Source organism: Cebus imitator, unplaced genomic scaffold (genome assembly GCF_001604975.1).
Source record: "Cebus imitator isolate Cc_AM_T3 unplaced genomic scaffold, Cebus_imitator-1.0 Scaffold140, whole genome shotgun sequence".
NCBI classification, from domain to species: Eukaryota; Metazoa; Chordata; class Mammalia; order Primates; family Cebidae; genus Cebus; species Cebus imitator.
This window is the reverse complement of record NW_016107455.1, coordinates 3,281,355-3,292,734: the sequence shown is the minus strand read 5'-3', so window position 1 is coordinate 3,292,734 and position 11,380 is coordinate 3,281,355. Positions and strand designations below refer to the sequence as shown.

The window sequence follows — 11,380 nt, the reverse complement described above, 5'->3', positions numbered from 1 at the left end:
TAAAAAAAAAAAAAAAAAAAAAAAGAAAGTCCATAAAATTAAGTTTATGGGAGGGGCCTGAATTCTGCTGACACGTTGACATAATTTCTATAATCCCTTATGCTCAGGAGTTATGTAGCCAGAAGTCACAAGACTTGTGGCTTCCTCAATTGCTCCTATAGATAACATCACTATCCTAGAATCTAAGATTGGTCATTGGAGAAGTTTTCCAAATTTACGCCACCAGGACTGGTGACTCATGACTCAGTTGGCCCTGTGGCCTAACCCAGAGGTGGACAGAGTGCATAAGGACTATTTTCCACACCCCGAATGACTGCATCCCCAACCAATCAGCAGCATCCATTGACTAGTCCCTGCCCACCAAACCAAAAACCCATAACCTCCAGCCTTTGGGGAGACTGATTGATATCTCCAGTTCTCCCACATGGCCAACCTAACCTTAATGTTAATTAAACTATTTCTTCATGGTTTTGCCTGTGCAGTGGGAAGGAAGAGCCCGTTGGGCAACTATAGTATGCCAAAAAGAGTTTGCCAAGGTTAGCAAAGGACTATCAATTATAAGCAATCACACTTTTACTTCAAGATACCTTGTTTACTGATAGGACTAGAAAAATTATAATATTTTTTATTTCAATACACCATTGTCAATCTTATATTTTTTGGAAAGGTGCTTTTATGTTATGTATTTGAATACACACACACACACACACACACACGCACACACATTTTTGTTTGTTCATTTGTTTTTTGTTTTTTGAGACGGGGTCTCTGTTGCCCACACTGGATGGAGTGCAGTGGTGTGATCTTTGCTCACTGCAGCCTCAAGCTCCCAGGCTCAAGCCATCGCTTTAGTCCCACGAAACAGCTGGGACCACAAGCACATGCCACCATACCCTGCTATTTTGTTGTCGTTGTTGTTGTTGTTTTGAGACAGAGTCTTGCTCTGTCGCCAGAAGCCAGGCTGGAGTGCAGTGGCGCAATCTCGGCTCGCTGCAACCACCGCCTTCCAGGTTCAAGCAATTCTCCTGCCTCAGCCTCCCGAGTGGCTGGGTCTACAGGCGCGCGCCACCACGCCCAGCTAATTTTTGTATTTTTAGTAGAGACGGGGTTTCACCATGTTGGCCAGGATGGACTCGATCTCCTGACCTCGTGATCCGCCCACCTCTGCCTCCCAAAGTGCTGGGATTACAGGCGTGAGCCACCGAGCCCGACCTGTTTTGTTTTTTTTTTTAAACGGAGTCTCCGTCTTGTTGCCTAGGCTGGAGTGCAATGATGCAATCTTGGCTCACCAAAATCTCCACTTCCTGGGTTCAAGCGATTCTCCTGCCCTAGCCTCCCAAGTAGCTAGGATTACAGGCATGTGCCACCATACCCAGCTAATTTTGTATTTTTAGTAGAGACAGGGTTTCTCCATGTTGGTCAGGCTGATCTCAAACTCCCAACCTTAGGTGATATACTTGCCTCAGCCTCCCAAAGTGCTAGGATAACAGGGGTGAGCCACCGTGCCCAGCCTGTATTTTTTGTAGAGACCAAGGTTTACCATGTTGCCCAAGCTAATCTCAACCTCTCAGACTCAAGCAATTCTCCTTCGGCCTCCCAAAGTGCTAGGATTACAAGCATGAGTCACCAAGTCTAGCCCTGACATTTTTCAATTCAAGTACATGTGTTAATACCCATCCCCGTGACCCTGGGTTCTAATGCTAAATTAGATAAGAAATCAAGGTTGGGAGCAGTGGCTCACAGGCTGGAGTGCAATGGTGGGATCTCAGCTCACTGCAATCTCCACCTCCCAGGTTCAAGTAATTCTTCTGCCTCAGCCTCCGGGGTGGGGATTACAGGCATGTGCCACCACATCCAGCTAATTTTGTATTTTTAGTAGAGACAGGGTTTCTCCATGTTGGTCAGGCTGGTCTCAAACTCCTGGCCTCAGGTGATCCACCCACCTTGGCCTGCCATAGTGTTGGAATTACAGGCGTGAGCCACTGCGCCCGACTGGATAGTTTGTTATAATCTGTCCAGAGTTTATAATTGTTACCGGTAGGATGACTGTTCTGATATGATCTGCTCCATCATTATTGGAAAGAAATGCTTCCTCCAATCTCATCTGTTTTTACTAACCCTACCATCAACAGTCTGTCCTCTAGCCATATTCCATTATTTAAAGCTTCTAGAACAGGCCATGCTCTCTCTTGTCACTGGGCCTTTGTTTGGTGGCAGAGGTTGTTAAGAGGTGGTCTTGCTATGTTGCCCAGGCTGCAGTGCAATGGCTATTCACAGGCATGATCCCTCTACTGATCAGCTCTGAAGTGCTTCATTTCTGATCTGGGCCAGTTCACCCCTCCTTAGGCAACCTGGTGGTTCCTCACTCCAGGGAGGTCACCATATTGTTGCCCAATTTAGTGTGGACACCCAATCAGCATAGTGCACTAAAGCCCGGAACTCCTGGGCTCAAGTGATCCTCCCACCCAACCCTCCCCAATAGCTGAGACTACAGGCATGTGCCATTATACCTGATATCTCTGAGTCTTTACACATGCTTCTTTCTCTGCCTCCTCATACCCCAGCCCAAGTATCTTCTACTCATTCTTTAGGATTCAGCATATGCATCATCTCTTTTAGAGAACTTTATCAGTTGGGAGTGATTCAAGTTAGAGAAACTTCCTTGCAATAACAAGCCAAAACAGGATTTAATATAAGAGTATAGAGGTGGCCAGGCACGGTGGCTCACGCCTGTAATCCCAGCACTTTGGGAGGCCGAGGCAGGCAAATCACTAGAGGTCGGGAGTTAAAGACCAGCCTGACCAACGTGGAGAAACCCCATCTCTACTAAAAATACAAAATTAGCCAAGCGTGGTGGTGGGCACCTGCCTCAGCCTCCCAAGTCATGTAATCCCAGCAACTTGGGAGGCTGAGGCAGGAGAATCACTTGAACCCAGGAGGCAGAAGTTGTGGTGAGCCGAGATTGCGCCATTGCACTCCAGCCTGGGCAATAAAATGGAAACCCCATCTCAATAAATAAATAAATAAATATATTTTTTAAAAAAGGGTATAGCAGTATACTCATCCTTGGGGAAGGAATCATCAAAAACCAAGCACTCCATTTCATTGGGAGTTTATCTTTTTTTTTTTTTTTTTGAGATAGACTCTTGCTTTGTCGCCCAAGCTGGAATGCAATGGTGTGATCTTGGCTCACTGCAACTTCCACCTCCCGGGTTCAAGCAATGCTATTGCCTCAGCCTCCAGAGTAGCTGGAATTACAGACGCACGCCACCACGCCCAGCTAATTCTTGTATTTTTAGCAGAGATACAATTTCACCATGTTGGCCAGGCTGGTCTTGAACTCCTGACTTTGTTGTCCGCCCGCCTTAGGCTCACAAAGTGCTGGGATTACAGGTGTGAGCCACCGCGCCCAGCCAGGACTTTATCTCTTGGGTCTGTTCTTTCCCACCCTTAGAATCCCAGTTTGCCTCTTCAAGTAGCTTTATTACTGCGTGTTTACTTTCTTTCTTCTCCTCTAGACCATAAGTTCCTTGAGGGCAGGACTGTGCCTTTATTAATTTCCTCATCCTCAGAACTTAGCAGAGTACACCCAGCAGAGTTCACAGGTGGTGGAAGAGGCAGACAAGTAAACTGGCCCTTAATGCACAACAGAGCCAGAGGAAATAGAGAGGACTCACCTCCCTATCTGGGCAGTCAAGAAGCTTCAGGAAGGAAACAGGCTGATGTGTTGCTTGTGCTTTGATCGGGGGATCCAAAGGAAAGTCCCATAAAATGCATAGAATCTTTTTGTTTTTGAGATGTGGCCTCAATATCACCCAGGCTGAGTACAATGGTGCAATCAGGGATCACTGTAGTCATAACCTCCCTGGCTCAAGCGATCCTCCTACACCAGCCCCCCAAATAGCTGGGACTACAGGCATGCACTACCATGTCTAGCTAGTCTTTTTTTTTCTTTGTAGACATTTTATCAGAGTCTCACTGTGTTGCCCAGCCTGCTCTCAAACGCCTGGTCTTGAGCCTCCTGCCTCAGCCTCCCAAAGTGCTGGGATTATAGGCAGGAGCCACCACACCCAGCCACAGAGAACTTCCCAGCTCCCTGGGTCTCCACTGAAGTGAAGAGAGAACATCAGTGAATTTCTGCGCGTTGCTTGAAGACAGAGGAAGGGAACGAGGCACAGAGCAGCGGCTTTGGCGCTCTGTTCCTCTAACATTTCAGCCATGTGAGATTCTTTCAGTTCCTCTTTTCCGCCTCAGCCTTCCAAAGTGCTGGGATTACAGGCGTGAGCCACCGCACCCGGCTGTTTTTGTTTTTGAGACAGGGTCTCACTCTGTCACTCAGGCTGGAGTGCAGTGGCACCATCACAGTTCACTTTTTTTTTCAGATAGAGTCTAGTTCTGTCACTCAGGCTAAAGTGCAGTGGCGTGAACCTCCATCTCCCAGGTTCATGCAATTATCCTGCCTCAGCCTCCCGAGTACCTGGGACTACAGTTGCACACCAGCATGCCTGACTAATTTTTGAATTTTTTTAAGGGAAATGGGGTTTCACCGTATTGGCCAGGCTGGTCTGGAACTCCTGGCCTCAAGTGATCCACCCACCTCGGCCTCCCAAAGTGCTGGAATTACAGGTATGAGCCTCTGCACCCAGCCATTTCCCCACAACTTTTTAATTGGAAAACTTTCAAATCTACATAAAATTTACATGAAAAGGACAATAAACACCCATCTATACTTCACATGGATTCATCAGTTGCTTACATTTTGCACAGTGGTTCTCTCTCTGTGCTTCTTTTTTCTCTCTTTCTCTCTACACACACATACATTATACATGCACACATATACTTATTTTTTGCTGAACCATTTAAGAATTAATTGTAGGCCAGGCACAGTGGCTCACGCCTGTAATCTCAGAACTTTGGGAGCTTGGGGCGGGTGGATCACTTGAGGTCAAGAGTTTGAGACCAGCCTGACCAACCTGATGAAACCTGGTCTCTACTAAAAATACAAAAATTAGCCAGACATGGTGGCACACGCTTGTAGTCCCAGCTACTCGGGAGGCCGAGGCATGAGGATCACTTGAACCTGGGAGGTGGAGGTTGCAGTGAGCCGAGATTGCGCCACTACACTCCAGCCTGGGCAACAGAGCAAGACTACATTTCAAAACAAACAAAGAAAAAAAGAATCAATTGTAGACATCATTACATTTTATCCCTAAATACTTCAGTATGTATCTCCTAAGAAAAAGAACATTCTCCTATACAAACACAGCACAATTATTACAACATTACAATACTATTAACTAATATACATTCATATCCGAACTTCCCAATTTTCTCAATTACGTCCTTTACAGCTGTTTATTTTTTTTTCCAGGACCAATCAAGAACCGTGAATTGCTTTTGGTTGCCATATCTTAGTCTCTTTTTTTTCTTTTTTTCTTTTTTTTTTTTTTGAGGCCATCTCGTTCTGTTGCCCAGGCTGGAGTACAGTGGCTTGATCTCAGCTCACTGCAACCTCAGCCTCCTGGGCTCAAGCAATTCTCCTGCCTCAGCCTTCTTAGTAGCTGAGAGTACAGGTGCATGCCACCACGGCTGGCTAATTTTTGTATTTTTAGTAGAGACGGGGCTTCTCCATGTTGGCCAGGATGGTCTCGATCTCCTGACCTTGTGATCCACCTGCCTCGGCCTCCCAAAGTGCAGGGATTACAGGCGTGAGCCACTGCACTTGGCCATTGACTACTTTCTTTACCTTTCAGTCTTCATTTTTGAATAGTCTGGGTCAGATGTTTAGCAATTTAATGCCCCTAATGTGGATTTGTCTGATGATTTCCTCATGGTTAGATTCAGATGAAACTTTTTTTTTTTTTTTTAACAAGATGTCACTTGCATGATGCTGTGGATGCCTTTTCATTGCAATGCCTCCATTTCAGATGTGAGAAAGTTCTGGGCCTGTAGGGCATTTCAAGCCTGGATATGTATGAGGGAGGAGGGGATAGATGTCCATCTATGTACCAGATCCTCAGATTCCAGGGTGGGGTGGTGGGGAAGGCTCAGGGAGCTGATGGGGTTCTTATGCAGCCACAGCCACAGTTTGTCTTGGCAGAGTTCATTGCCAGGGATGGCTGCTGACTGCAGGGCACTTACGGTGGGCAGCCAGGCCCGAGGTGAGAACTTCTCCTCCCCACCAGGAGCTCCAGGTGTTCAGTAGCAGCCAGTTCCTCAGTTAATGGGTCACCTGCTGTGGCGGCCACTCTCTGTTGATGCAGCTACAAGGGAAATGAAGAGGGCTGAGGGAGGTGGCCATGCCAATGCTGCCCTGTGGAGGAGAGAGACAGCAAAGGGACAGGTGCATAAAGACAGAGGGAGCCATGGATGGGCACGGTGGCTCACATCTGCAATCCTAGCAATTTGGGAGGCCAAGGCAGGCAGATCACTTGAGCTCAGGAGTTGGAGACCAGCCTGGGCAACATGGTGAAACCCTGTCTCTATCAAAAATACAAAACAAATTAGCTAGAAGTGGTGTCACAAGCCTGTAAAGCTACTTGGAAGGCTGAGGCAGGAGAGTCTCTTGAACCCAGGAAGAGGAGGTTGCAGTGAGTCAAGATCATGTCACTGCACTCCAGCCTGGGTGACAGTGCAAGATTTCTTCTCAAAAAAAGAAAAACACACACACACACACAAAGACAGAGGGAGTCAGAATAAAAAACAATGAAAGGGTGAGAGCCAGGGCATCAGAGGGGACGCACACACCAGCAAAGGAGAGAAAAGTGGAGGGACAGAGGCACAGAGACAGAACAACCAAGAAACTCATAAGCGGCAGCCCGGAGAGAAAAGGAAGCGCCAGCTGGAGTGCCTCACTTACAATTTGCAAGTCCTTTCTGAGGCTCTCTGGCTTTGGCCTTTGTCGGACAGTCAAGAGAGTTCGTGTTTATATCGGTCAGACTCAAAGGGTACAAGGGTTTCCCCCAAGGGGCTGTCGGGGGTCACCTGCTCAGTCTGTACTTTTCCAAACACAGAAATTCTCCTTTGAGCCCCAGAAGCCAGGGCCTGGGCCAGCAGTTTCCTGCTGGAGCTCAGCATGTCTCCTCTTTTTTCACAGGGCTGTCGGCACTGAGGAAGGCCTACGGGTAAAGAGGAGGAGCAGGAGAGAAGCAGACAGAAGGGAGGACTCGGAGAAAAGAAGCCACTAGAAATAGCCTTCCCTCTGGAGTGGGGAGGAATCCAAAAATCCCAGGAGCTGCCCAGCGGGTGTGACCTTAGCTAATAATAACAGGCCAGGGTTTTCTCACGAGAAAAAGGATCAGCAGAGAGGAGGGTGGAGGGAGAGAGAAGCTGCTCAGCCCCCACACTGCGAGGGGGACAGACAGCACCAGGGGTTCTGCCAGGGCCAAACTCCTCTAAGAGCTCCTGGGGAACGGCTCTGTTAGGGGAACACGGGCTGGACAGAGGAGAATTTTTGGCAGTAATGTGCGTGTCTGTGCTTTTCTTTTGCAGGAAGAGAAGACGGTGGAAAGAGCATAGGCAGGAATCAGGAATCTTTTGTGGCATCACAGCTGAACCTAAGTGACGAAGCCCCTTTCTGTCCTCTGCCCTTGGCCAAAATAACACTCATCAGTTCCTGCTTCTTACTGAGGCGGCTGAGGGGCGTCAAGGGGCTGGACAGGACACCCCGCAAACTTTCCAGCCATTCCTGCTGCTCCTTCTCGTTGGGGCAAGTGAGGACAAATCTCCTCTCTGGGGTGACAATGGTGAGTCCGGCTTTCCAGCGATTCCCTCGGATGCCCTTGGGTAGGTCTCCATAGACTTCATATCCCTGCTCATTGTTCCCAAGAAAAACCTGGCCCTGCTCGAAGGCATCCTGAAAATAGAGGGAACAGGGTCATCAGAGGGTACCCCCAGGGCAGAGAGGCCCTGCAGTCCTGACAGCCTCCAACCTCTATTTTGGGAAAGGGGTATGAGTGTCCCTGCTGGGGTTTCTGCTAAGTGGGACCCAGAATTTGAAAGATCAAAATCCTGAAATAAATCATACACATCATCTGTTGAAAAGATACTGAGGGTGGGCCTGGTAGTTCATGCCTGTAATCCCAGCACTTTGGAAAGCCGAGGCAGAGGATTACTTGAGGCCAGGAATATGAGATCAACCTGGGCAAAACAGGGAGACCCTGTCTCTACAAAAAACTTTTATTAATTATTATTATTGTGAGTTGTTTTTGGAGATAGGGGCTCACTCTTCACCCAGGCTGGAAGTGCAGTGGCACAATCATGGTTCATCCCAGCCTCAACCTCTGGGCTTGATCCTCTCACTTCAGCCTCCCAAGTAGCTAGGACTACAGGCATGCGCCACCACACCCGGCTAATTTTTAAATTTTTTGTAGAGATGGATCTCACTATGTTGCACAGGCTGGTCTCAAACTTCTGGGCTCAAGCGATCCTCCTGCCTCAGCCTCCAAAAGTGCTGGGATTATGTAAAGGCAGGAGCCACTGCTCCCAAGCCCTAAAATGTTTTTTCTAATTAGCTGGGTGTGTTAGTGCATGCCTGTGTTCCAAGCTACTCAGGAGCTGAGGCACGAAGATACCTTGAGCTCAGAAGTTCAAGGATGCAATGAGCTGTGATGGTGCCACTGCATTCCAGCCTGGGTGACAGAGAGAGACTCTCTAAAAAAATAAATGATACCTAACATTTATGGAGAGCTTATTAAAATAAGGAATTACAATGCTTTACATATAGTACCTCATATAACCATCATGGCAACCTCTGGGGAAGCCATTCTTATGAAACCTGTTTTTCAGAGGAGGAAACTGAGGCACAGAGAGCTAAGTGCTCAGCCCAGGGCAACACTACTACAAGTGGCAGGGCTGAGACCAGAGCCCAGACAGCTGGGTTCTAGAGTCCACCGCACTTCTAACCACTACACGTCACAGCCTCTTGGTTAGAAGTGAGCCCTGGAGACTAGAGGAGGAAATACACCTTATTTAACTACCAGGGGCAGCATTTTGGATACTCATAATGGACTTCCTGAAAGCGAGGGGAGGGAATCTTCATGCCACAGGAGATTACTTCAAGAGAAACAAAAATGAGGGGTAGAGGTTTTCCTCTGGAGGCTTCTCTAGCTCTGGGGCCCTGGGAGATGTGTTTGTCTGTAATTTTCACATAGTCCCAGACAAGCACTACCCAGCTCTGTTTGAGGTAGCCCTGCGGAGGGAGCAGGAGTGGTTCTTACCAGTGGGTTCTTGTAATAGAGCAGCCTCCGCTCATGGGAATCCAGGGCGAACCACCTTTTCTTAAAGGGTTCTCTCTGCTGCAAAAGAGGGAACCTCTTACCACGGATGACCAAGTCAGCTTCTGAGGACAGAGGTCAGGGGCCAGCCCAGGCCAAGCCAAGGGAGCTGGCCAGTCCTACTGGTTCTCCCGCCCAGCCACTGCAGTCAGACACCCTAGTGCATCTCCCTGGGGCCCGGGCAGGAGCCCTCAGGCTCTGAAGGTTCTATTCACCCTTCCAACCCCACCCTACCCTCTCCCAGCTTCGCCACTGCCTCTAGGTACTGCCTTGAGTTGGAAAAGGCACTTTCCTCTTTCTCAGGCTGTGGACAAAGAAGTTAGAGAAAAAGGAAGTCTGGGAAAAATCAGAAGTGGCTACTGCTTGGCAAGGCTGAAAGTGCTGGCCTCAGCCAAAATCTGACTTAGGGCAGGGAGAGAAAGCCCTGCAATGAGAACCACGGGAGGGGCTGCACCTTGGTTAGTGAAGGAAGACAACCGAAAACAACCCTTTGACTACTTTTTCCCACCTGCCCAAGGCTTGCTTTCACAATGACTGCCTAAAACGGGGATATCCAATCTTTTGCCTTCCCTAGGCCACAGCAGAAGAAGAATTGTCTTGGGCCACACATAAAATACACTAATGATAGCTGATGTGCGAAGAAAAAAAAATCGATAAACAATCTCATAATGTTTTAAGAAAGTTTATGAATTTGTTCGAGCTCAGTAGCTCTCACCTGTAATCCCAGCACTTTGGGACGCCGAGGTGGGTGGATCACTTGAGGTCAGGAGTTTAAGACCAGCCTAGCCAACATGGTGAAACCCCGGCTCTACCAAAAATACAAAAATTAGCTGGGCATAATGGTGGGTGCCTGTAATTCTAGCTACTTGGGAGGCTGACGCAGGAGAATTGCTTGAACCCAGGAGGTGGAGGTTGCAGTGAGCTGAGATCACACCACTGAACTCCGCCTAGGTGACAAAGTGAGACTCTGTCTCAAAAAATAAAAAAAGGAAAGTTTATGAATTTGTTTTGGGCCTCATTCCAAGCCGTCCTGGGCTGCAAGTGCCCCATGGGCTGTGGGCTGGACCAGCTTGGCCTAACACCTTTCACTGTCCTCTTAAAAATCATCCCAGAAACACATTAAACCTGTTATACACATTAAACCATTTACGTTCCCCAGGAATGGTAGAAGGTACCTTTGGCCCAGTCTTCTCCATGAAGCCTTGTTTGAGGTAGTTCCTGGTGAGGAATGGCACGAGCTGGGGAAGAGACACTGACCCCCAACTCACACCCCAAGGCTCCAGGTTCCCTGCCTAGCTTGGCTCCCGACCAAGGGGAAGTTTGAAATGGGGAAGGATGTGTGCTCATGGTTCACGGTATTATATTTGGAAAGTGCAATGGATGTAATATTAATATTTCAACAAAGCCAGTCGACAGCACCCCGGATGTTTGCAGAGCTTACTGGCACGACAAGGTCTCAGCGCAAGGACCCCTTTAGCAACCCCAGAATACGGACCTAGGCAAGGCTCTGCGGAGACCCTCTTGGTGTCAGGGAACATGTTCTGAGGGTCCACTTTGTGTCAGGCTCCAGATGCAATTCTCAATCACACTGCGAGGTGGGTATCACCAACCTCATTACACATCTGAAGAAACTGGGCCACAGAGAAGGGGCTGGGGGTTTTCCTAAAGTCACATCACTGGAAGCATGAAGAGCTGAGATTCACACCCAGGGCCGATGACACTAGACTGTACACTAGGGGGTTAAAGTATAAACAGGCCAGGGCTCTCTAAGCAGGACCTTGAGCAAGACCTGGTCATTGGTCAGGATTCTGACACAGAGTAATGAGAAAATGACACCAGAGGCTGGGTGTGGTGGCTCATGCCTGTAATCCCAGCACTTTGGGAGGCCAAGGCGGGTGGATCACTTGAGGCCAGGAGTTTGAGACTAGCGTGGCCAACATGGCAAAACCCCACTTTTACCAAAAATACAAAAATTAGCTGGGCATGATGGCGTGCGCCTGTAATCCCAGCTACTCAGGAGACTAAGGCAGGAGAATCCCTTGAACCTGGGAGGCAGAGGTTGCAGTGAGCCAAGATCGTGCCACTGTACTCCAGCCTGGGCAACA

The 11,380-nt window shown here is 48.4% G+C and overlaps 1 protein-coding gene across 8 annotated transcripts in view; it reads right to left on the bottom strand.

Moving 5' to 3' along the window:
- ADAP2 (ArfGAP with dual PH domains 2) overlaps positions 1 to 11,380 on the bottom strand; it is a 43,516-nt gene that overhangs the window by 1,761 nt on the left and 30,375 nt on the right. For 2 of the 8 annotated variants that reach the window (XM_017542069.2, XM_017542073.2), the window contains 3 exons: positions 10,451 to 10,513; positions 9,219 to 9,296; positions 6,667 to 7,855 (listed from right to left, as the gene is read on the bottom strand). In XM_017542069.2, the coding sequence (XP_017397558.1) occupies positions 7,526 to 7,855; positions 9,219 to 9,296; positions 10,451 to 10,513 (471 nt within the window). In that variant the 3' untranslated portion in view covers positions 6,667 to 7,525. Of the gene's footprint in view, positions 1 to 5,677; positions 6,264 to 6,666; positions 7,856 to 9,218; positions 9,297 to 10,450; positions 10,514 to 11,380 lie in introns of those variants that run through there. The other 6 variants (XM_017542071.2, XM_017542072.2, XR_005202416.1 and 3 more) reach the window with 6 other exon arrangements.